The following is a 27,089-nucleotide window of genomic DNA, read 5'->3' on the forward strand; positions in this document are numbered from 1 at the left end:
GATTAGGCTGCATTAGGAGGCTCCGTGTGATTGGATCTCAAACAGGAGGCTCACTGGCCCCCCAGAGTACACTAAACACTCCCACACCTGGACCCCGCTCACTCTGAGCTCGTTAGCAGCAGATGGTACACACACACGCAGTGACCAAAGGTTACACACACTCAGACTGGAATGCAGTCTATTTTGGTAATGGGCCAATCTGCTGGTAATTGTCCTCATTGTTAGCGTTCGCTCGGGCCTCAACTCTTGACCTCAGGATGGCTTTAACATTTACATACAGTTGGGTTCAGATCTTGAATGGATGCTTCAATCTCCGGAGTGAGGGAGCAACAGGTAGCGAGGAAACAATTGTTTTGCTCGTTAGACGTCGAGGCTGTTGTTCTTTCTGTGTTTTCGGCACTCCAACGGGGAAATATGATTTGTTAATTTGAACAACTATTAATGGATGTCAATGCGGAGTGACATCAAATTAAAATCATTCACTTGATCACAGCATTTCTATCAGATTAAAATGCACTTGACTGATTTAATCATCAACGACTCATTAAAATACTGATGTGAGGTAGAGAAGAACTAATGATGGGTATGGTGAACTAGTAAACTTTACTTAAGGTGGCATAGAAGTCATATTCAATTCGGAGAACGGGACCAGCAAAGGCTGAAGGGTTTGACATATTGACAACACAACTCGTCCATCGCCAACAGCAGACAGTCATCGACCAAAGGGCGCACATACCAATGGAAAATTGGGAGCATCTTAATCCTTTGCATCCCCCCGAAAAAAAAAAGTTAATTTCAGATTATAAGTCAGGAGAGTCAAAGCAAGCATGGCTGCACATTTGAAGCTGCTGACAGCGTTGTTGGACGATCACTTTGCGGTGTGCACATCATGATAACGTCACAGGTCACATGTCACTGTCAGCAAAACAAAAAAAAGGGAGTCATCGTGAGTCATCGCTGGAGCAGGAAGAAAGTCAGAACAGCAAAGTGCCTAAAGCCTTGCTGCTCTTTTAGACACTGTGTGGCATCGTGGTATCGTTCACATCCTTCTCTGCACTACCATCACCGAATGCTTTGGGCTCATTTTGAGACTTGTTGTTAAAGTTCACAGCCCGGGGGGGGGGGGGGGCGCCGGTGAACCTAGTGGTTATAGATTGCGTGCCGTCTTATTTTGAAAGGTGATCCAGTTTTTGACGTCTTTTCCTGCGTTCATCTGTCCGACTACATTTTCTCTGGCTTTAAATGTGAAACCTTCTCGCGTGAACCCAACAACAAATGCGATCATGTTTACACGCATCAGACCGGCCACACATCCAGGAAGGACGTTTTACGAGCTCACCAGGAAATGAACTGATGTCACCGGCCCTGAGAGCTGTGTTTGGTAACGGAACGAGAGAGAGAGAGAGAGAGAGAGAGTCGGATTTGTTTAAGTGGCTATTAGAAGCAAAGATTTCTGGTTGGTGGTTACATAAAGCACTTGTCTTTCAATTGGGTTACTCTGATTTGAACATCAGGTTTTATGTACTTTAACTGATGATTAACATCCTGCAAACCCGATCAGGGAAAATTACCTGTGATGTTAGAGAGGGGGGGGAACCTGCACCTGGTTGCATTTTGTCCAACAGGAAGCTGTAATCGACATGTGTCTTAAACGTCTTCCATGTGTGTGTGTGTGTGTGTGTGTGTGTGTGTGGCCGTGGCAGTGACCATGGGGTGTTGTTTATTTGCTGAAGCTGTGTTCATGTTCCTCTCTCTCCTCTCTGCGGGTTTGTCCGCCTCCCCGCCGTTCACTGAAATAACATCCAAATACCCCTGCAAGCGTGTGTGTGTGTGTGTGTGTGTGTGTGTGTGTGTGTGTGTGTGTGTGTGTGTGTGTGTGTGTGTGTGTGTGTGTGTGTGTGTGGCTGGTCTCGTTTCTTTTTTTTGCCTCTCTGCTCCCCCTAAAGGTTTGTCAAAGAGTGTGTGAGAAAGAGAGGCAGAGATTGTTATTTTTTCTCACTAAGCGGTGAAACAACAGTCATACAAAGTGTGTGTTTGTGAGCGATGTGATGTTTGAATCAGAGTCAACACACACACACACACACACACACACACACACACACACACGCAGCGATATCATCAACACATCTTCCAGCCGCCCAGCCCCCTCTTGGGTTATGTCGAGTCATGCTTCTGTGTTTGGTTTCAGAACAGGCTGCTCGGTCTAGTGTTGTCCTTTCAGTCACAGATTTGTGGATGTGGGGGTTGACACCACCGCCAGAGACGGGCTCTTTGAGCTCTTTGATGAGTGGATCCAGCGCCTCACGCCCTCCAACGGCCTGCTGTAAATGTCGTGAGGTTGATGCGTTTGACCTTCACGTACTTTGATGCAACTCCAGAACCTCTGTGAAGAGCTGCTGCGGTTTCAGAAAGCTCCGTATCTTAATACGGGGTCGACACGAGAAGCCAGCACTTCAACATCAGCATGTCTCCTTAACGTCTGATCATATAGATTATTCACTGTTTCATAGATTGCTTTCATAGTACAGGAACATCTTCTTGTGGTGTTTTTATTTCCATGCAGCACATGTTTAGTGAGTGTGTGACTGTTGCCCTTACAGCTTAGACTGATCAGCATTGCGGTGCTGCATTGTAAGGAGAGTGATCCAACCTCCTCTTTTGAAGCGGTGTCTGAGCACCTCAGCAAAGAAAAGACACACACTCAGAGCTGACCCCGCTGAACTTCCCCTTCTTAAATCCGAACACAGAGAAGTGACAAGCTTTGAAGTGAGAGCGGGCGCGAGTGAGGAGGCGAATGGGAGATTTCTATCAACTTGCAGACAGATCACACTCTGCTGTTTGCCTGTAGGCCAGAGACAAGCTGCGGGGATAAAGACAGACACCAAATAAGTCCCTGTAGGCCGTCAACCGCCCAGATGGGGAGGAGAGAGAGGGGGTTGGAAAAAAAACAAAAAAAACAAACCCGGTTGCGGTGCAGCATCGGAATGAAGCGACTTAAAAGAAAAAGAGAGGAGTGCGTTGAGCCTCAGGGATGAGCCGAGAGACAAGGACAGAGAGGAGGAGTCCGTGGATGGAATCACTCATTGTAGCTTTGTGAAGGGAAAGGTGCGCTACGTGTACGTGTAGAAACACTTGATGGCAGTGGGTGGAAACACACCGCGCACGGCTGAGATGTTCACTCTCGTCTTTTTTTTTTTTTTTTTTTTGTCTCCCGGGAGTGTGAGCAAGAGTTCAGAGCTGTGCAGGAGTCTCAGCCTGTGTGTGTGTGTGTGTGTGTGTGTTTGAGACGGTGAGAGAGGAAGCGGTCCTGTTGGCGCCGATCAAGCAACGAGATGAAAGAGGGAAGTGATGCAAAACAATGCAGGCGGTCAGCAAGTTTGATATTATGCAGGGAACCATGACAATGCAGGAACCTGCAGCTCCATTCTTGGCCTCTCTGTCTCTACATTCTTTCGCTGAAGGAGTCAGCATTTTCACAAGGCACTAGAAACAGAAACAACATTTAGCCACTTTCACACTGGCTGTTCAAAGTGGAGCTTTTATGATATTTTGACCTTAGACAGTAATGGAGTTGTTTTTTAAATAGAAACAATCTCTGCTGCGCTGCTGGTCATTCCTTGATTCATCCTCCTGTCACCTGGCGTCTTATAGTTCTGCTCTATCATTTCGCTCCTGTTCAGCGTGTTTCCAGTAGCCGCTCACAGTAATTCATGGCTGTACGATCCAAACACTAACTTGTGGCGCTGCATGTGTAATTACACGAGCCATGAATAGCAGCGAGCGCGGACAGTCGGGGCGAGTCTTTAATCGGGACAGATGTCGATGCTTTTAGTGCGTGTGACAGAAAACACAAGAGTATGTTTTACTTTTTCATGCTGAGCGGGGGGGAGGGGGGAGAGGGAGGGGAGGGGGGGACAGAGCGGGGTTCATGAGGAAAGCTGGGATCAGGAGACTGCCGTTCTTGTAATTACTGAATTATGGGATTTTCTGTAAACGTTTTCAATGTGTGCTTCCAGCCTGGGTTTGACTGGAGGAGCCTTGAACATAAAAATAAAATCTGCTTCTGTTTGGCTAACACTGAGGTTTCCAGGCCTTTGATGGTGACTCAGTGTGTGTGTGTGTGTGTGTGTGTGTGTGTGTGTGTGGTATGATACCTTCTGCTTGTACCCTTAATCACTTTGTGTACTTCTATATATACTGTATGAATGAGTGCTTGGTGGGGTGTTTAAGTGGACTTCCTGCTTTTTTTAAACTGAAACCTCCTGTTACACATTTTGGGGACTAAATGAGAAAATGCTTTGGAAAAAGTTGCAGCAGCTTTGATTTGGACGACAATGTCATCTTTCAAAGCATGTGTCTCGGAAAAGTCTGACTGCTGATCTCCTCCGACAGCTGTTGAGCTGTGGCTCAAGAAAAGCATCTCACCTTCATTAAAAAAAAAAAAAAAAGGCCTATCTCTGTAGGGATGTGATCTGCAATGTTGTCGGACATTTACAAAGTTTTCTCAGCCTGTAAGGGTTTCCACCAGAGACATTTGAAAACTTTTTGCTCCTATTTGTCCCCAGGATATGCTCGTATATAATGTTTAAAAATACTGGAAATCCTCTTTAATATACCGATGTGAGTGGTTATGTGAATGCATGTGTGTGAAGTCAGTCCAGAAAACCACATTTCAAAAATCTGCAAGCATGTTTGTGAAAATAGAAAGTAGCTCTTAATCCAACTTGCTTGGTGCTCCAAGTGCTACAAATGCAGTTTCTTTCCCAAGGGGTATACGAGTGTGTGTGTGTGTGTGTGTGTGTGTGTGTGTGTGTGTGTGTGTGTGTGAGAGAGAGAGAGAGAGAGAGAGAGAGAGAGAGAGTGTAAGAAGAAGAAATGAAGTGCGACAGCAGGAAATAAAAAGATCCTTGGTGGTGCTGGCCTTATCTCTTTCCTCACTATACACTGCACTATACTGGTGCAGGTGATACCTCAAATACACACACACACACACACACACACACACACACACACACAGGGCATATGCTAACCTGATTAACACCAACATTAGACTAACATTAGTGAAGCCTCCTTCAGAGAAACACCCCCGGACCAGCTGCTCCCTCTCTCTCACTCTCTTCCATATGCACAAAAGCAGCATTTCCGACCTCCCACGCTCGTCTTTTCCAACTCATCTTCGTCTATGAATCTCCATCTTCTTCAGGTTATTCGGAAAGTTTCTAATTCATACAACAGCAACAGAGTGGAGACCGAGAAACGAGGCACAGTGTGTCACTAGTTTGTTGTTATTCTGTTGTTATTCGCTAGAGATCTATGACTTTATTATCGATAGAAGAAAAGGTTTTTGATTGGCAACAAAAGTAAAGAGTGCAGACTTCTGGTTCTGCGCTATAAATGTGGATGATGCAGCCACTATATGTCAGTATGATCTCTGTACTTCTTTTGGCTGCATCACTGCACACAGAGGGACGCAGGCCTAGAAGACAGATACACCAGAAGATTCTGCTACTTTAATAGTCTCTAGTTTTACATCCTGTTCTAGGACACAGCTTCAGTCTTACACCACCTGAAACCATCCTTTCCTTCTCTCCCTCCCCCTGCTTCATCCGTTTACTTGTTTATGTCAATGCCTCCATGTGTCTGTCAGCTCCTCCATCCCATCTGCCTCCTCCTCGTGCCAATGTAGCTTCTTCCCCTGTTAGATGTGCTATTTCTCATCTTTCCCATCTTCCCCCTCAGGCTGCTCTTTAACTCTTATTTGGTTTGACTCTGCTCTGTTGCTCAGTCATGTTTCTCTCTTTTCCTACTCTTTCTATGCACATATGTCTGACTGGCTGCCACTCCCCTTCCCTCTCCCTCTCCCATGGGTGCCCCTCTCGTCTTTATAAGCAGCTTTCTGCTGGGCTAAACCATTTTTTTTTTCTTCGTGTCAGCCTCCCCTGCTGCAGGCACACAGCAGGACGGGGCTGCCAGCACATCCATTACACCGGTTCTCTGTGTGAGTGTGTGTCCTCGGTGAGCGGGGGCCCTGAATTGTTCGCAGCAGAAGGTGCGCGGCGAGAGCAGGCACTTGTCAGGTGGAAGCAGTGACGGCCGGGCACTGGGGCATGGTGGGAGCCAACCAGACTCACCAGTAAACAAAACTACATGTCAAAATGTTACCGCAGCATCCTGAAGAGTGTTGCCATGACATCAAGCAGAAACCTCCAAGGCTGAAAAAAGAAGCCTAAAGAAAATGCCAAACACTGCAGTTCCTCGAGTGGCCACTTAAGGCTGCAACTGAAGAGAGTCATATATCTGTAATCATCTGTACCAGTATGCACATCTGTAAAGTGCACATAGGTAAGCACTAGTGTTTGATAAATGAAGCAAAAAGCTCCATTCATCAGCTCCTCCCTCTGGTCCAAATATGGTAACTTTTGTGCTCCAGGAGGCCGAGATAAGCAGTAGCAAAAAATGCTGAACTTGAGACTTCAAAAAGGCAGACGACGAACCAATGGCGACGCCACGGTGGCTACGTCCATGATGAATACAGCTGATGCGTCACAAATAGAATCTGCTGATGGTGCGTTTCTGACTTAATTCCTCACACTGAGCTTTGGATCAGCACCACAGATGAGAATGTGTGCATCCATTAGGACTCTGGGAGCAACAAAAAAAACAAAAAAACATCGGGGTCTTTCGCCTGTGGGCACAAAGCACCCCCCGCACAGATCACCAGCGTCTGCATATGTGTGTGTGTGTGTGTGTGTCTGAGAGTGTGTGTGTGTGTGTAGGCCATCTATCACAGTGACAGGCTGCTGCGTGTTTACTTAATGATGTGGGGGTTTATTTATGAAGTGATGGCCGACGTGTGGGAGGGAAAAAGTGAGAGAGTTGGGGCAAGAGATTGAGACAGCCCGAGGATGTGACATTAAAATATCATCAAGGTGATGGATGTCCACACGCACAACATTAGAGAGAAGTGCAAAAAAAAAAAAACAGCTGCGCAACGCTTGACAAGCCGTATCTGGACTTGTGCGAGTGCTTCTGAGTGCGCGCGTGTGTGTGTTTTATAACGACTCGGAGTGTGTGGCGGTGTGTGTGTGGTTTCCCTGTGACTTCTGTGTTCATTAAGGTGTCACATGTGCTGCCACTGTTGTTTACGATTCACAGGGTAATGAGTTGGAGATAAGATGCATGAGTTGGTCTGTGTGTGTGTGTGTGTGTGTGTGTGTGTGTGTGTGTGTGTGTCTTTGTTGAACTACTCACTACAGCATCACTCATTCTCATCTGATGTCACATTATGCGTGGTCAGCGGAAATGCACATAAAGTACATTTACGTCACAATAAACATGAGACACGACACAACCGGAGGCCTCAGGGAACAAAGACACAACGTGCGCGTTTGACGTGACGCTGCCCGGGTGTTCAGCGGCGTCAGGGAGCGGAGGTGAGGAAGGGATCGTGCTCAGAGCGTCGGCTGTAAACATGTTGGGATGTCTGTCACAACCAACAGGGGGGCAAATAGGCTGAAAGAATGAATGTGAGAGTGGGATCACGTCTTTAAAAGATAAGAAGGAACAACTGAAAATACTTAAGAACCTTTACTGCTTGAAAACTGCTGAAGAGTTAAAGAGAAAGATAATCAGATCAGGTATAAACAACACAAAGGACAATGTAGCTAAAAGTCGTTAGAATTAAAGGAGCAATATGTAACTCTGACCCCTAGTGTGTAGGCCGTCTACCTTCTCTGGTCCAAACAAATCCAGATCATTCAGGACCAGAATCTAAAGTTAGAAGGAGGACATACTGTCTGATCATATAGTAAGCTCACTTTATCATTCACGTCTTATTTACAAGACTCCTTACTCTGTGGAAGCGTATCCCTCAATCCGTAAAGTTTCCCTGTTAAGGATTAAACATACATTTCCACTTTTCAGATAATTAAATAAAGTCTGAAATCAAATACTCTCGACACCAGCGCTCGTGCTTCTGGTGAAAAAGTTATCCCTCGACTCATCTCCTAGAACAAAGAAAGTCCATAAAAAGAAAAGGAGCGCTTGTGTAGTTTTGCAGCTTAATTGGCCATCAAGGCTTTACGGCGGGCCTGTCATTAGCATAAAGAGGAAATAGACAAGGGACAGGTGGGGACAGCGTGATTGTCATAATTACATGTGTGACCTATCCACAGACGGGGAACATGGAGGACGGGTCAAATTAGAGACAGAGAGATGGACAGAGACATGAAGGACGAGGAGGGAAAATGAGGAAGGGGGACATGAAGGGACCGTGAAGGTGTAGAGCTGCACACACACTTCAATTATCCTCAACACACACACACACACACACAGAGGGAAAACCCCACCACAGATAGACGACTGCTTGGAGAATAAACAAAGACATGAATAGATATTCTAAACAGTCTTTTATCCCAGCTTTTGTTTGTGTCAGCTCAGGTTAGTGTGCTACACTGAAGAGACACACACACTCATCTCCTTTTTGCACATGAAGCACTCAGAGAGAAAACGGCGCTCCTGGCCTTGTGTGGAGATCTTGTAAAGAGAAAGAGAGAGAGAGAGAAAAAAAAAAAACCCTTTTAAACATTCACGGCTGCAGAAGTATAAAAGAGCAGCGCGGTGTGGTGATGGAGGCGGCTGCTGAAGGACGAAGTGAGCAACGCGCTCAAGTGGTCTGCATTCACGCTCTTCTCGTACCACACAGTGAGTGAAAGAGAGAGAGAGAGAGAGAGAGAGTTTAAGTGTGTGTGGAGTGATGTGTTAGTGAACAGAAACATGTGGACACTTTAAACTCCACTTTGTCAGCACCTGAAGGAGAACAACCGTCAACACAAACATTAAAGCGCTCCATCACGTCTTCACTACGTCGCGCACGGACACTTCTGTTGAACTGAAGATTCAGTTTCATCATGTCTGCTGAAGACTTGCAGCCGCACTTGAAAGACTACTGAGGGATAAAATACTGTTTGGTTTTATTCTAAACCTACAAAGTGTCTCTTCAGGAAGTGTGCATTTACATAATAGAGCTTTAACTTCTGCTGTTCTGGATCTATCAGGGCTTTCACACTTTCAGAAATCTCCTGAAAAACTCCAGGAGGAGCTGCATGTGTGAACGCAAACGGCCAGATTGATCTCTCGGTGTTACTCTTGCCAGACCCTTTAGTATTTAGTGCCACGTTTGGAGTGTTGGTTGGGATCACATGAACCCAATGATGAAATATTTATAACCTGACGGCAGTACAAGGTGCTTTTTGTCCTCCTCCTAACCTCTAAGTCCAAACCAACAAGCTAGAAAATTCAGATTTGATTCATTTGTCAGATTTTCTTCCTCTCCAAAAGGACTGCAGAACAACTCAAGAAACCATGAGCTGGAGCCAAAGAATCAAAGCAGCCATCATGTTGTGCTTCAAGACAACACTCATTATCATCTTTGCACCAAATATTACTTCCTGTGTGTTTGACTGTTTCTTTTCTCGCTGTATGTGTGTGATTGTGATCGGGGTGTTTCATTATCAGGCTCCTCGGGGGAGGAACACGCCGCTGTTTCCCCACCGTGGACACCGTCGCTGTCTTCTTTTGGGGTTTAAAGAAGAAGGAGGAAAAAAAAAAAAACAGCAATCAGAGAAGATGTTGAGCCTCACGCTCGCTGCGCTTTAATTGCGTCAGAGTTACTTTGCAGACTGAGGCACAAACAGGAGCTGCACAGGGGACGTGTAATGAGTGACAAAGCCCTTCAGGCCCTCGCAGAGAGCAAAGACGGCGAGTAAAGAGAGCGCCTAATGAAGACTGGTCGGCCGGGCTTCAGTGCTCAATAAGCAGAGACTACAATAAGCGAGGAAGTGAGCTCGGCAGGAGGCAGGCTGCGGCAGGTGATTGGTTATCGGCGATGCTGGCAGTAAATCCATCCCATATTTCCCAGATGCCTCAGCTCCTCTCGTTGCTCTGTTGTGTCATGTATTGAAAAATACATTTTAGGGAAATGCCTTCACAAACTGGCTGCAGCCAGATTCATCGGATCAAAGTGTGATTTTCTGCATCCTTGGGCGCGCTATTAAAGAAATCCCATTCTAAAATGGCTGATAAAGGGCTATCGATCTCCGTGGCGAGTATGCCGAGGTTGGAGAGTGTACCGAGGTAAATGAAATGATTCCTCAGGCCTGATCGATGCGAGGACATTTAGCAGAGCAGCTTTGCAGAGAGACGCAACGGAGAGCGAGAGATTTTGACGCCTTTTGTTGTTCTCGACGAAAGAAGAAAAAGAAACAACAACGTGACGAAAAGAATGCGGAGGCCACAGGGTAAGAGCATGAGAAAGAGAAAAAGGTTGTGATATATAGAGCCAGGAAGGAAAGGGCGGTTGGAAATGTCACCGCTCCAATAGATCTCTCCATAAACTAAATGAGGAGGAGAGCGGGCGCCGCCTCAGTGGCACGAGGAGCCTCAAAATGTTAACAAGAGGGCTGAAAATAGCCCGAGAGGAGCAGGGGGAAACTCGCTGAGTTCACAGGAACACAGAAGGTGCTCTGGAGACATGAACACAAAAACTTTCTTCTTTAAGACTCGAGTCCACTGAGACTAAATCCGGTCTTGCTGCAAACCCATTTCCTGACTAGGCTGCACGTCCGCAGATGTTCAAACTCACCCGGTTCGGGTCGTTCTCCAGGACTCTGCGTCGTGCTGCTTCCAGCTCCTCGTAGCCTGGAGCAGCTCGGGCCTGCTGGTACTCTCTCCTCGGCCCCTGGAGACGCGGCTCGCTGCGGAGAGACGGAGAGGGGACGGAGGTGAGAATAACGCTGGTGTTCAGAGAGAACGTCAGGGAAAACATTCCAGAGAAAAGGATCAGTTTTCTTAGTCAGTTATGTTTAAACCACAGGTGTATTTATCCTAAATGGTTAGTTAGTTAGTCACAGTCTAACTCTTATATATCACGCTGTATTTTTGTTCACTTTAAGAGACTGTTAAAACGTGAAGAAAAGCCAGGTGGAACATGGTACATTCACTTTTATTCTTTGTTCTATCCACCGGTGTTTCTTTGGCTTTGCAGAGACAACCCTTGACAGCGCAGGAAGACTGACAGGCAGACAGATAATATCCACAAAGCACTGCCTCTGAAAAAAAAACGCCGCCTCAACTGAACTTTCTACAGCTGACAGAGACGACCGAGGTGGAAAAAAAAAAAGGCACACAAAAAAAAAAAAAACCCACAAACACATAGTATATAGAAACATTTGATGGATGTGGAAGTCACACAGGCCAACGCGACGCTCCCCTCAATTAAAGTCCACACAGACGCAGGGACGAGACGACAACATAAAAAGATCAAGCCCCCCAATGGAAAAGGTGAAAGCAAGACGAGAAAGTAAAGAAAAAGAGGACAGAATGAGGACAAAAGTTAAAGAGAAACATCATCATGCGCGTTGGACCTTTATGCCAGATAAGCCGCGCACACCTGAGAGTACAGAGCCGGGGGATGTATGGATACACACACACAAAAGGGAGGAAAAGTGTGCGTCTGAGTGAGCATAATCCCTGTCGGATGTGCAACCGAAGTACAACACTGTGCTGTCGTTTATCTATGTTTACTGGCTGCATTGCAAACAGGGAATCTAATATTGACACTGATACCCTGTCAGGAGATACACACATCCAAACACACAGAGGGGGGAAGAAAAACACGCTGCAGGATCTTTTTAAAAAAAAAAGAAAGAAAGAAAAGGCCTTTGTCTGTCACATAAACACCCACACATGCTGAATCAAATTGTGCCTCACATCCTAATGGTCTGACCTCCGGGCAGATATTGACCGTTACCGAGTGTGTGAGAGAGAGAGAGAGCGGGCTCGAGCGAGAGACGGAGAGGTTCATTAGTGAAGTACATAGCTTACATGTTTAAGTCTCTCCTGTGACCCTGCCTTTAATTAGAAAATCTAGCTGAGGCCCCGAGTGTGTGTGTGTGTGTGTGTGTTTGCGTTTGTGTGAGGACAACCTCAGGAATGTGTTGTGTTAATACTCGTAATGCGCTATAAGGGATGGCGCTCTGCACCTCTGTTCGTGCAGGTATACATACACGCACCCTCGGTTAATACAGCCGACCTTTTGTACGACTCAGCGGGGAGAGGAGGCTGACTCATGCAAACTTCTGCAACAGGACGCTCATCTGCAAAGTGCAAATGTATTTGTTGGCAGACTCCATGGCTGATAAATGAATGCCAAAGCTGAAGTGTCAGAAAAGTGCAGGTCCTCTACAGGCCACTAGAGGCCGGCTCCAAGAGTGAGTCAACACTCATCAGGTCTCATTTTAACAATCCTTAAAGTTTACACCAGAATTAAAGTACGACCTTTACCTGACCTCGTACTAGTGTTGTAATACTCGGAAGGTGGTCTCGACACCGCTTCATGAAGGTCTCGGTCTTGAAATCGTAAGCATTTTTATTCGGTCTTGTCTGGGAAGAGCACTTGGACATCCCTAGGTGTCTTGATATAGTCTCACTCTCGTCCTGCCTTGGTCTTGACTCGGTCTCCACCCCTAAAGGTCTTGGTCTTGTCTCGGTCTAGGAGCACTCTGGTCTCTGGTATGTCGTCCTGGTCTCGGTTAGTATGGTCTCGAAGACAACACTACCTCTGACTTTACTTTTGTTTTTTAACCTAATTACCCCGAACTCATCAAAGAAAAGAAGAAGTCGGAGGCCATTATCCCAAATTCAAAAGGATCAAAACAGCGATGAACAAACAACCAGGCATCATCTAGCTCGCTACGTCCACGACTCAAAAAGGTTTATAGCCACCTGTCGATGAGGACTTCCCCCGACAAAATGAAACAAGTGAAATCAAGCTGGACATCTAAGTCTGCATTCTGATCAGTCCTGTGCTAATTGTTGCTTCTTCAGGTTGGTATTAATGCACTGCTGATCAATACTAACCTCTGCACCCTGCACACCTCCATTTATTCACTTTTACTACTCTTACTCACCCTCTGCCGCCCACCAGCCTCTCTCCACATGCAAACAAACAGATCCTCAGAGATCCACTGCACAGAGCCAAGTCCAGACTCCTTTTCTTTTTTTTTTTTTTCACGCCATTAGCCAATCCCAGGGCTCGTAATTAGGGCTGCCATTTTGATTGAGCGTGCGTGTCGCTCTCCAAATGAAACAACACTGTAATTATCTCATTATGCCGCGGCCTCCATCACTGACGACGCCAAATATTATCATATTAATGGCTGAAGAGTGAGGCTGATTCGGGATAAAACATTAGAGGGGGGGGGCGGGGGGTTTAAAAAGGGGGGGGGGGGGTGTTGAGGTTTGTTGAGTAGCACTTTGACAGGTTGACAATTCAGCAGGCTGCTTTCCAAACAGTGACAGAAGAGGGAGACATGAGTGTGTTGATGTGTCCGTGTACACACACACACTCGCCTGTCTTGTCCTATCTGTGTGTGTGTGTGTGTGTGTGTGTGTGTGTGTTCAGAGGGAGACAGGTAGGCTCCCCTGTTGTCATCAGCAGCTAATAACTGCTGCTCATATCCCGTCTGCAGGCCTGAGGCTAGCTGCTTAAACACAACAGCGTTAAGCGTTTGTGATGTATGATTGTGATAAACAGATGGGAGCAGGCGGCCGTTTTTTTAAATAATATGTTACGTCTAGTAAAAGAAAATAATTAGCCTGATTCTCTTCTTTTTTTTTTCCTCTTTTGCATTAAGGGCAGGAAATATTCAGCCGTCATTCAGGACCTGCTTCAGTTTAAGAGTAAGTCTGTATCCTGGTTAGCAGACACATGCTGCTCTTCTATGAGATGCACTGACTGCTTGTCGGTTCATAAGGCCATCAGTCCTGGGAATGTAAGCTGTAAATAGACTAAAACTGATCAATAAATCAATAAAGTTTTCGTCTGCCATATGAACTAAAGAGCAGAAATTGACACCTCTTAAGTCAGACGTGTTTTTCCTTCAAGTATCATAATCCATCCATATTTCAGGGTGTCTGAATATGCATGTTGATCTGAGCGCGCTCTGGGAGAGGAGGGGGAAAAAAGTGGAGGAGGATGAAGTCTGCAGGAAGAAGGGGGAAGAAGATGAGACAACGGGAGCAGGAAATGAAAGACGCATCAGACGACAGAATGAGAGCACGAGCCAAACAGCGACATGAAGACGGAGAGTTTGCAAACTTGGGGGAAAAAAAAAAAAAAAGAGTGAAAAGAAGAAGGAGCGAGGGATCTGGAGCGAGAACAAAAAAGCGTCTGCGGTGGGGAAGCGAGCGGGGAGAGAGTGCGAGGGCAGCATCTATCCTGCGGTGCTCGCCTGTGTGGGGACAGGCTAATTAAGAAGTGTGCGCCGCCGCCGGCTAGTTTGGCGACTTCTTCTTGCTGCGGCCAGCTGATTTGAACACAACACACGGGGCAGTTTTCTGTCTGTGCTGCCTGCATGCTGGAGGTAAGTAGACATCAAAGCGCCTGGTCAGTCTTTGGTTTTCCTCTAGTATTGGAAATAAAGTCGAAGAGAAACCCAGAGGAGCTGGAAACTGAAACAAAAAGGTTTTCAATGCCTCCCCCAACTCTCCAGTGATCCCAAACCGTCCTTCAGTTGATGCTCTATTACACAACTGAAGTTTCTAACGGGTAAATAAAGTTTATTTGAAGTTGAAGTTGAAGATGACGGCTGAGTATCGATTCTTCAAAAAGCCACAAAGACAGAAAAACAACTGCCTCGCGCTTCATAGTGCAATCCTCCCTTTAATAAACCGGGCTCATTACTCATTATGTCAAAATAAGAGTTGATTAATTCACAATAAAAGCTTCCAAAAGCAGTCGGCTTCCACTCTTCCTGAGGTGAGAGAAGAAACTGGAAGCCGCCTGAATGCAAAAGGAAAACTTTAATTGTGTCGACGGAGCGGCGATAAGAGACGCTTGAAAGGCAGAGAAGACAAAACGAGTTAATATGCAGGCTGCGCTAATGATGTGTTGTTTTCCAGGGAAACAACATCTCCTTTTTTTCCCCTCTTTGAGCTCCTCCTCAGGCAGGTGCTGCTTGACAACTACACCCACAACGCCGAAACAAGTGGATGCATTTTCCAAACTCGAGAAAGCGGGGCATCTCTGGACGCGGGGGTAAAAGGGAAGTCGGACTCTTTTTCCCTCCATGGGGGGGGCAAAACGGGCCCTTCTGGATCGCACCAAGACACCTTAAAGACCTTGTAGTTTCTTTTCTAACAGTAAGTTAAGGCAGCGTGGAGGGATTTAAGGGAAGGATTTGGTTACAGGTAAGCTCAGGAGGCGTGCGAGCATGCTCACTGAGGTGCCATTCACTCGTCTTAATCTTCCTTTTTTCTTTTCGCACAATTCTTCCTGGAGTCTTTACTTCTCTCCGTCTTGGCCTTCCCTCCCCTCTCCTTCCTCTTTCATCTCGTCTCCTTGTTTCTTTGCTCCGGCAACAAAGAGCGCCTTCTGGCTAATAAAATTTGACAAGCATAGCTAACCTTTTTTCTCCACAGGTCAGCCTCTGGCATCGCTCTAATCAAATGTGACGCCCATCACGGCACACACCTGCCATTGAAGGCGTAATGAAAATGTCCGACGGTAAATTAGGGAGACAGAGCCGGGAGTCCAGCGGTGAGGGCCTTGACAGGAAGAGAAGGGAGGGGAGGGGAGGGGAGGGGGGGAACTCATGTCTCTGTTAGCAAAACTATGCAAACACACGGTGAAGTATGCACATTATCCTTCACAAATAAAACGGAAAGAGCTACATTAGCATGAAGGGGTTTACAGGCACATACCTGATCCTGTGTGTGCGGCATAATGAGCCCGTTTCTCCCTCACTATGATTACAACAGCGGCAATGTAAAAGATGAAAGAAACAGACGCGTCGTTCCCTTGGAAACAATAATCATTTGCACGCTGCAGCCATCGTCATGTTTGCTTCGTGGGATCTCTGGAATCTGCTAATTTATATTTATGCGTTTTAAAAATACACACAGCGAGAAAAGTTTACACCTGCGAGGTTTCAGCGGCGGACCACACGCAGCTGTTGACGTTGCTAGGTTACGGCGGGTTCCCTTCGCAGACGTCGCACATGTGGGCGGCTGTGTGTGTGTGTGTGTGTGTGTGGACAGTGGCAGACATCTGGGGTCGTGGAAAGATGGCCCGACCGCAGTACCATGTAGGTAAACTGTGCCCGCATGACTCAGAAAGCACTGGAGGTCAAAGACGTGTCAGGGAGTCGCTCTGTACTTTCTCATTTTCCTGTCTTCATATTTCTAAACTTCTCTCCTGCCTGAGATGAATGTGAAGGATGCAGGGTGGAGACTCGTGGAGAGAGAGGACACAGAGGTGTAACCAACTAAGACGTCTGTGCTTCCATTGTCTATTTTAAAACCCCTTCAATTAAACATGAACTCTGTCAAAGCTGCACAGTGTTCACAGTGTGGAGTTACAGCCTACAGCAGCGTCTTATGACATCTGTCGACAGATTTCCTCGACAACGTTTCATTCTTTTTATACATGGCTTGCATGCTCTGACTGTTTTCACGCTTTATTTTTAGGTCGTGGGTGAAGGGTTCACCTGTGCATCCTCGCTAAGGCCATAAGCAAGCTGGCACGATTTCAGGCGACTTCGACACTAATTTTAAGATTCCAGCACAGGTGTGTGTAATCAGTCTGCGCAGTGTACACTGAGGCATGATTGCGACCTGATCAGCTGTCAGTGAGGACAGGGAGCCGCTGATCGGGGGCCGCGCACACACTCTCGCGGTGAGAGCAGAGCCACGAGCAGAAGTGAAAAAGCGGCAGCGAGGTTTGTGATCGTCACAGCAATGGGTTTGCAGACTTTGGTCATAAACGGCAGCTTGGGATCTCTCTCTCTCTCTCTCGAGTCGTATATCTGTCACTATGACGATCATTATCACACAGAGAGAAAGAGAGAGAGAGAGTCTGATTGCACGCTATGGAATAAACGAGACAACCAGTATATATCAGAGGGATTTGGTCTTTTGGATCACATTTGATGACACTGAGATACATTTATGAATTCATATTTTCCGTTTCTCTTTCACAGCATGTGCAGAATGAGCGCTTAAATCACAAGACTGTTACACACGTCTGTCATAGTCAGAGAAACAAGCAGCAGAAAGGCCCTTTATCCACCATGCTAATGCTTAAGACCATCTAATATACATTACACAGAGAGAAGAAGAAGAGGCAGAATAGACAAGTGACACTTTAAGAGTGTAAGAGAGATGGAGGAATAGAGAGAGAGAGAGAGAGAGAGAGAGAGAGAGGAGGGAGAACACAGGCTGGTAATGAAGTACCCACCACTAGTGGATGAGAGCTAAAGTGGTCTAACAGATCTGTCAGCCTGCTAGACTGTGGCTAATTATCCCTCCTCCTCCTTTGTCTGCATCTTCTCCTCTGTCACTTCTTCCCTCTCCAATTCACTCGGCCTATCTCGCACATTTTCTCTCTCTCTCTCGCTCTCTCTACTTCCATCTTTCTTTTTCTTCCCCCCCCCCCCTCCGTCTGTCACTGCTTTTCCGTTCCCATCTGTCTCCTTCTTTTTTCTTCCTCCCCATGTCCATGTCTCTCCGTCTCCCTCTCGGTACCCGCTCTCTCTTCCTGGATGAGAGCGGGTGTCTGGGGCTTAGTTTTTTGATTTGCAAGTCAATAGTCATTTCTGTCGGGCGGTTTAGTTGAGAGAAGTTTTAATGTGGCCCCGTGTTATTTCACACAGAGAACGACGCATTTGCATAAGAATCCTCTCTAGATTTGTCCCTTTTCTTTCTCGCATACAAAACTGGCTGCAAATTAAACTCGGAGGTTTTGAAAACTTCCTCCGGTTATCATAAATAATACGGAGGAAGGACAACACTGATAAGCAGGGAGAGTCTGCGAACAGTAATCCTTCTATCTAACCGAAGATGTTTGAAAGTTGAGCCCGACACAACTCCTTCTTTGGACCTCGCTTGAAGTCTGTTCGGGTATTCAATGTAAGAAACTTAAAGAAAGGGGAAGGCTGTGACATCGTGCATTGATTTAGGGTGAGAATTTATCTCTAAAAAAGACTTCGATATGACCCCGACTTCCCTTTGCGATTACTCTTAGATAGGAAGCATGCGTGATGCACTTTCACATCGGAGTCCCTTCATGAAAACCAAGAGTGCTACATCAACAAGTTAAAATTGGACCATGCTAACTCTTAGCTTTTACGGCTTCAACCAGACGATGCATGAAAACGATGACATCATACATACAGAGAAGGCGGGGTTTTAAATGTCAAACATGATGCACCTGACCAACCAAAGAAGTCACCAGACTGTCCCACTGAGCATGTGAGGCAGCACGGGTCTGGTGGAGCATTAGCAGAAAAAAAAAAACTACAGCGGGTGTCTGTCAGTGAACGACGAATTGAGTCAAGGGTTTTTTTTTTTAAGATTTCAGGCCAAGCCCTTTTAAACTTCACTTTCTATGCATTCATATGTATTATTCATGCTACAGCATCCACTCATATTGACTTTGAGCTTATATATATGTGTGTGAGAGAGGCCGGCGACTTGTTATTGAATCTGCCTGGATGGTATTATCATGCAGAGTGAGAGCAGACGAGGATCCAGCTGGCGGTCTGAGGAGGGGTTTTAGGATTGTAATACAAACTTTAAATAGAAAGAGAGCGCTGAGCAGAGGCAACCTTGTGCATTCAGATTGTGTTGAGCTGCTGCATACACGCTTGTATGTGTGCGTTCACTGGATGGAAATACAAGGAGAGAGGTAGCGGTAGACGTCTGAACTGAGGCCTTAAAAAAGCACCTCATATTTCTCCATGTTTTAACCTCGGCTCTGAAACTGGCTCCAAAGATTTTTGCTTTTGCAATGAGTCTCGTTTAAAAATGTAATCTAACGGGGAAATAATGATCACGTTTTTAGTGATTTTTAAGATTTACAGAGGTCAAAAAGATGCAAAAATAACAGACGACTCGAATAAATTATGCATAGCGTTACTGTACAAGCGTGTGCGTGAGTGTTACTCCAGTGTAAGCATGCATTCATGTTTTATGCATTGTCCGGCTTGGCAGACCATGAATGTAGATATGTGCAAATGCTCCCTCACGCAGAGGTCTGTGACCTTGTGTGTGTGTGTGTGTGTGTGTGTGTGTGTGTGTGTGTGTGTGTGTGTGTGTGTGCACATCTACACACACGACTTTGTGTACTTCTGCAGGAACAACAAGACACAAAAAGCTGCACACACAAAAGCGCTCCCCTCTGCTGTCTCACCTGTCCGCCGGTGTTTGCAGCTGGTTCTGTTGAGCAGGCGGAGGTCTGGTCTTGTTGATCTTGGCGTAGAGCCCGTCCAGATCCTCCGATGACGCCCGGAGCTGGTTGGAACCTCCGGTCAGCGCCGCAGGAGAGGGCGTGCGGCTGATAAACGACTGAGGCGACGGCGGCGGGCGGAAGTTGCTGATGCGGGCGTAGTTGGGGTCGCTGTCGTCGTCTTCCACGTCGGGGAAGGAGGTGGCGTCGGTGGGGGCGAGGTGGTTGGAGAGGATCTCGGCGTAACGTGGATCGTAGCTGTGAGACATGAGGGGTAACTTGAAGTCTCTATATCTTGAGCGAGGCGGTTTTGACAGACAGCTGGGCTACACATTCAAATGAGCAGTTGTTTTAGCGTGAACCTGGTGGTCGCGCGTCGCTGCGTCAGAATAATTCACAGCTTGTCGAGTGAGGTGTCAATCAAAGCGTTCTTACAACACTGACAAGAACTCGAAGCATGATTGTGTGAAATCTCGGCTCCTTTCGCACTTTATTGTGCTGCGAATCGCTCTCGTTTGATTTCCCGAACTGGAAGAAACACATCCAAAAAAACTCGAGCTAAGTCCCCACTTATAAACTAAACTTCATTTATGACTCACATGAAAACATACTCACACATTTTAGAGCCACTAAAGGAGTGTACAAGTAGAAAGGAGACTTCTGAAACAATGCTACGTACTTACTGAATAGGTCTAATAAGTCCTAATGTGTCTATCACTGATTCAGAAGACACAGCTATTCAATTAGCTATTAACATGTCTTGTTGCATTCGAGGCCTATTTTTCTCCAAAATAAACAGGTTTGCTATTTGAGAGTAAAAACATCGTCGTGAGGGCTTGGACTATCTTTCTGAGCACAAAGCAGTATAAAGTTTGTTGACACAGAGACTGAGGAGGTTGAATTATTACCTGCCCCTGGTGTCAGGGATCCTGTCCAGCTCCTCCTCACTCAGGGCCTCCAGTTTACCTTTAGCGGCTTTGGCGTCTTTCTTCTTTCCAAACCTGGACGCCAAAAAGACAAAAAAAAAAAGAGGATACACAAATGTGTGAGTTTTTCAAAACGCAAAACAAATCCCAGGACGACAGAAAGTGTCCTAGTCATCTTTGCAATCTTTAAATCTGAAGTAGATCACGCTGCAGGCTGCAAAATGTACTTCACTGTGAGCGTCATATTGCTCGTATGAGTTGACAAAAGGGGCTTTTACACTCACACAACATGCAAATACCAACACACCAGCTAGCCTCAACTTTCAAAACATTAACATGCACATGCACACACTGCAGCACAAAACGATGCGTGTGTGTTTATTACAAGGAAAACAGACTGCTTAATGAGAGATGTAGTTATAAAGTCACAGCAGGCACAGTTTGAGTGTGACCGTGTGTGTGTGTGTGTGTGTGTGTGTGTGCACATGAAAAAGTGCCAGCGAGCATATGGAGCATGAATATTTGAACATTTCGTCCAATAAAATGGCTGTTGCTCCTCAGTGTGTTATGATTTTCATATCAACTTTTCCATTAAAACCATCATCATCATTATCATTCTGCGGCTGCTCTCCTCCGGTTTTGCAGGAAAACACACTTGTCACCTCTGTGTGGGTTTCAATGAAGCTCCTTTTCACACTTTGGAGGAATTAACAAAGCTTTTTGTCTTCTAAATATTTCATTTTTTTTTTTTTCTATCTCACCACGCCTGCCGCCACCCTCCTCCGCTCCGTCCCACCCTCTCTTCCTCTCCTCCGAGCCCCCGCTGAGCCAATCTAATGTCTGTGTTTATCTCATTAACGGCGAGGCACTTCTCATTACTGCTACAGGCGGCTACGTGGCCTGAATGGTAACCCTGCTGGCCCGGCCGAGAGCATCAGAGCCGCGGTGAGAGCTGGACGGGGTTGCCACGTTGGCCCCGTGCCATCCTGCAAACCAATTAGTGTTGTTTTTGAGCTAATGTGCTCACTACAGTTACACCTGTGAGTGCTAACACTGCCAGCAGCGAGGCACAGACTTGCAATGCTCCTGTTTTCGCAGGGAGGAGGCGCACAGAGGTGATGAGCTCCTGTTTAATACAGCTGACAGTCCGTAATGTTGCCGTGTTGAATGTTTGGCCTGCCGTAAACATCCGGTATTCAAATGAATTAACTTAAAGCTCCTACAGAATAATTGTCCACCCACACTGTCACCTTTCACAGGCAGATTTAACCTCCTCTTGTTTACAGACTGCGCTTAATTGTGGCCTCATTTTCCTGTGGGTTTCCGTTGCACCTGAAGTAACCTCCTCATCCTGAATGACGCTCAACCAAACACCCACACAAAATGTTTCCTGCAGCTCAGAATAATGCTGCTAATTTCTGCCACTGCCACAGGAGATACAAAATGCTCGCTCATGTTGACGCTAACTCACACTTCACATGTTCTTCTCTTCATTCTCAAACCTGCAAACACCTTCAGATAGAGACACAAATGCACATCAGCATACTTTGGATATATTTAAGATTGTTGCACATACAAAAGTCAGCAACGTAACAGCTCATGTGATCCTAATGCAAACAAAGCAAATGAAGCAGCAACTTGCTGTCGAGGCCGTTGTGTCTCAGAGGTAAAGCGGGCCCCTCATAGATAGAACTCAGCTGCATCCTGCAGTTCATATGTTAAAGTTTCCTCAGGGAAGACACTGAACCTTAAATTACTTACCAGAAGCAAAGCAAACACGATGTAATGCATTAGATTAGCTTCTGATTGGACGATTTGAGCATAGCAGCCTTTAGTGCATTTTTTAAAAAACTCCCCGGAGTCGCAAGGGGGCACAAATGGAAATGAAAGAAAAATAGATATCGATTGATGACATATAATGTGTCCTTAGAAACCTTAGAAACTACTATTTGCTTTAAGCAGAGGTCTAATCAGCCAACATGTCTGAAAACTCCTGTGTGGGTATAAAGGAGCTCCTCTTTGCCACAGAAGCATCTCGGCTACACGGATCCTGACGTGTTAAGTCGATGGAAACTGGCATCCCGTGCAGTCTCACCCTGTTCTCACAGCGATTTTGAGGAAGTTTAAATCTGTCACCGGCTCCATCCTTGTTTCATCTTTGGTTTCTCCTCCAGGTTATGTCACCGCTGCTAAGCCCTGTTTTGCTGGAACGTTTCTCCACCCTCACTTCCTCGAGATCCGTCGCCACAGAAAGTGTGGGCACTGCTGCAGAGATGGTTTTTTTTTTTTCCCTTCTTCTTCTTTCATGGAACTATTTTAATTTCCTAAGTACTCCCACATTATGCCGAAGCCAAAAGCAGCATACCAATTAGCTCAATGTAGAGCTCCGGATTGTAGGGAGAAGGAATATCAGCACTATTAATCTCAGTGTGCATCAATAGACGGATAATTATATCACACATAAATATATGATTATCCAAAAATCCCAGGTTTATCTGGCTCAGCATGCCTGCAAGATTAGCCCCGTCTACACACACACACACACACACTCACACACACACACACACACACACACACACACACAGATCTCCTTAATCAACATTCAGAGGGGGCAGAGGTCCACAGTTGGACCCATCATTATATCTGCATTAATTAGGAAAGCCTCTTTTTCTCACTGCATTGTCTGAGAGGAGATGGAAGGAGAAAGAAAGGGGGGGGGGAGTCCCAATTAGAGACATGTACCTGCCATGAGGGAGGCTCTGCCATTATCTTATCCCTTTTTCATCACCAAAAAACTCCCGTCTTCTCCCTTTCGCAGTGAGCCCCGATGTTTGTTAACGACGTGCCTCTGCTTCCCTTTTCTCTCTCCTGGCACATTTTTTTTTTTTTTTTATTATTACTTTCTCCGTCGTTTATTAATTCTGTCGCTTCTTAGGACGGTTTTTCGCGCCGTCACTCTTTCTGAAATATGACAGTTAATTTCCTGTCGAATGCCGGGCTGCAGCAGGATGATGAGAGATGTACTGTAGCTGCAAGCGGAGGTAAGTAAATGCACAAACAAACACACACACAGGAAAAAAAACAGCTCTATAATCTAAAAAGCAATATACTGCTCACAGGTAAGAAACCACACACACACACACACACACACACACACACACACACACACACACACACTCAGCAGACAGCAATATACATCAACGCAGGACACACACACTCGCAGCAGCTCTGCAGGGAACTGCAAACAGACTCATGGAATAGGACATCTCATTAACTTAGCATTATCGCCCTACACAACCACTCCATCAAACTCTCATTAGGAGGGGGGAGGGGGGGCTGCGGGTGAGTCAGCCTGTGTCCCATTTAATTCACTCCCCACTGTCACAGGAGCTACTGGGAACCATTATTAGTGTGTTGCTGTCATCATTAGCCCCCCGCCTTGCGTCACCTCTGCAGGGCCGGGACGCTGAGAGGAGACCACGCTTTGGGACTGCTCTGTTTGCAATGAACCCTGGGAAACAGAGTTCCTGCCTGTGCACTTCTCACTGTGCATGAAGTAATCTAAGTAGAGGGACAAATATGCCGCATCATACTGCACACTTTATATCACAGCAAAAAGCGCCCGGGGGCAGAGACGGGCACTGATTCAATGAGCTCTCTGAAGTACAGCCGGCCGTTGGCAGTCTTTACTCTTCTGAGACTCAGGAACAAATGAGTTCAGGTTTCATTTGCGGTCATGCATTTAATTCTGTTTTCTCTTTTTTAACGTTGGGAATAGACCTCGGCCAGCACTGGCAGCTTACTGGTCACCAGATCTTGCAGAAGTGTGTTGGTCAGACGGAGACGGATCTGAACAAAGATCATTTCCCTCGGATTTTTTTCTCTCGTATGTCATTTAGGTGCACGATGTTCTGAAGACAGAGAGCTTGTGAAAAACAAATGGCTCCAATATTCAATTTGGTGACTATTTGTTTTCACGGAATGGGACGTAACCTGTGCTCACAATTGCCTTTCCTATTTGAGTGACTCCACTCTTTTCCTTAAGGGCCTGGAGCCAGCTGAAACAGGGACAGGAAACCCTCTCTCTTTGATCCTTAAAGAAATCTGTGAATAAAACTATTTTCAAACTAACTTATGACTTTAAGAGCCACTCTCTTCTCCTCTACGTCTTCCCTCATCTTTCCATCTCCATCAGAGAAATCATCAGAAAAAGAAAAAAAAATGTCAGCCATGATGGGCGATGACTACTTCACTTAACAGAATCAACAACCGGATTTGGACAAACGCAGTCAGCCAGTCGCTATGGGAGGCAGCTGGTGAGAGAATGGAGTGACTGTAATTACAACAGCTGCTGTCACTCTCGTTACCGGAAAGACGGGGCGTGATGACGTCGAGCGCTCGGTTAGCCGCGCGCTAATGAGGCTTCTATATGTAACATGAAGATCACAGCTAGCCAGGGCGGTGATGTCATAGAGCTGACCTGTGCAATTAGCCCTGCATGGAAGGAGGAAGTGAGCCGAAAGGGGCCAAACTGAACCGTTACAGGTAATTTTCTTGAAGTGCATCGGATTTCTGCAGTCTGCTCTCACTGAATCTTAAAGGATTCATCTTCTCAGCATTAGGGCTGCTTTGTTTTCTGTGACAACATCTCTGACGGTGTGCGCTGCGAGCAGAGTGTACTTTTAATAAGCTCTCCTATCTGCTGCAGCAGGGAGTCGGTGGGTGGGTGGTTATCGCCGAGCATAACGAGGGATGTGAGAATGCTGTCTGGCACTGTGGACCCAAAGCTGTGTGTGTTATTGTGTGTGTGTGTGTGTGTGTGTGTGTGTTTAGAGGAAGTTGCGTTTTCAGGACGGGGATTTAATTGACGTGTGTGTATGCGCGCATCGTGTGTGTGAGCTCACACTCTCGCAGAGGTGATGAAACTTGTGAACACCTTGCCATGCGGAGTTTGGTGGTGAGGCATCCACAAACACACACACACACACACACACACACACACACACACACACACACACACACACACACACACACACACACACACACACACACACACACACACACACACACACACACACACACACACACACACACACACACACACACACACACACACACACACACACACACACAAGTCTGCATGGACGACAGTAAAACATTGGAATGAAGCAAGAAATGCAAACTAAACAACGAAACGTTTCTGTGCAAACTAAATTCCATAGACTGCTTCAAAAAAGACGGACGACTCAAATATATATGTAAAAAAAAATAAAAAGAATAATGGAAATGTAAAGTTTAAGTCCAGGAAATAATGCACCGAGAGACACGTTACACACCACCACCCAAAAAGCGGCAGCGGAGGAATACGTGCCATGAACTGAAGACATGCAGTGTCACTGGATCAGAGCAGCTGACCAGGCTAGCATGAGTCAGCAGCTTTGAAGTTTATCTCCACAGAGTTTAGGAAACATTTGCGAGTGCATGTGGTGGTGTTTGTTTAGTATGTTAAGTAAAATAGATCGTTTCCTCACTTAAAATGACCGCAAGGCTAATTCTGTTAGCCAGTTAATGGCATTTTCCAATATGTGTTAGCATCAAGCTAAAGAGCTTAAAGATACATCCCAGTCCATCTCTTAGACTGGGATGTCCCAGAGTCCCTAGAGAACGATGCACCAGCCGCCACGCTACAGAACTGAATCTGATGAAGGTCCTCAGATATCCTCGAGACTGACGCAGAAATTGACAACCTGGAAGCATCTTTGTACGCAGTCACAGTCGCTGATGCTCCTAAAGAAAACTACTTGCAACAGGTTTGATATGCTAAAAAGGAAAGAGCGAGAAAAAGACGGCCCAAATATCCTTTTTGCTTGGAGAACAACGAGACAGAGAGTTAAAGAGAAGCCGAGCAGGTAAATGAAAGACGGTGACAAAAAGAAAAAGTAAGCAAGAATACAGGAGTTTAATAAGTAAGCCTGAAAAAGTGAGAGCTGGCTAAATAGCCTATCTACCTCAGAGACACTAAGAATAAGAAGAAAGAGAGAGAAAGGGGGAGAGATGGATTGGTGAGCCAAAGCTGCCGTGAAAAGTGCGTCTCAGCTGGGGAGGAATAAGGAGCTTAGGAATATATAGAAGCAGTGGTGCTGCGTTGAGAGGCACGGGGAGAACAGCTAATCAGCCAAGCAGAAATGTTATCGCAGTAATTAGATTGCTCTGTATGTATTTGGAGAGGAGTGAGAGTTTCCCAGCGGAGTTTGGAGGGAGACGGATAGAGCGAGGGGGAGGGAGGAATAAAAAAAGAGGGGGAGATTAACACTTTGGAGGGTTATGATGTAACGCGAAGGGGCCTCCTTCTCCTGATCTGGAAAGCGGCGTTGCTTCACAGTGAGACAAGTCGGAAAGAATTCCAGGCTTGGGATAGACGGGATAACATCCACGACAAGCGCTCTTAAAATCGCTGTTGTTTCCTGGTTGAACCGAGGATCAGGCTACAAGTAAATCACACCCAGCGACAAGGTCAGAGCAGGCCACAGACGGCCCTTCTCTGATTGACAGCGCTGCCAGCCAATCACAAGCAGAAGCCCCGCCTCTGTTCAATAATGAAAACAGCCGGCAGGGTCCCGAGCTTTTTCCCCCCACAGGGCATAATTAAATCTATTTATCCCACTTCCTCTCCACGTGCCCCTGCGCCGCACACACACACAGGCAATCTGGGCCTGGATCAGCTTCCATTAATGGCTGATATTAGACGAGAAAAAAAAGAAAGAGAGGGAGAGGAGCGTGAGAGATAAAAGTGCGAGGCAAAGGAAGATCTCACCGAGTGCTAATCATAGAAAAAAGGGCTCCACTTAGAGCGCATTAATAATGCAGGGAGGGAGAGG

The 27,089-nt window shown here is 46.2% G+C and overlaps 1 protein-coding gene across 2 annotated transcripts in view; it reads right to left on the reverse strand.

Annotated features, from left to right (window-relative positions):
- Nucleotides 1-27,089, reverse strand: part of pard3ba (par-3 family cell polarity regulator beta a) — a 155,214-nt gene that overhangs the window by 21,451 nt on the left and 106,674 nt on the right. For both annotated transcript variants that reach the window (XM_065951802.1, XM_065951803.1), the window contains 3 exons: nt 20,194-20,286; nt 19,250-19,543; nt 10,643-10,754 (listed from right to left, as the gene is read on the reverse strand). In XM_065951802.1, the coding sequence (XP_065807874.1) occupies nt 10,643-10,754; nt 19,250-19,543; nt 20,194-20,286 (499 nt within the window). The remainder of the gene's footprint in view (nt 1-10,642; nt 10,755-19,249; nt 19,544-20,193; nt 20,287-27,089) is intronic.

This window comes from Labrus bergylta, chromosome 24 (genome assembly GCF_963930695.1).
Source record: "Labrus bergylta chromosome 24, fLabBer1.1, whole genome shotgun sequence".
Lineage (NCBI taxonomy): Eukaryota > Metazoa > Chordata > Actinopteri > Labriformes > Labridae > Labrus > Labrus bergylta.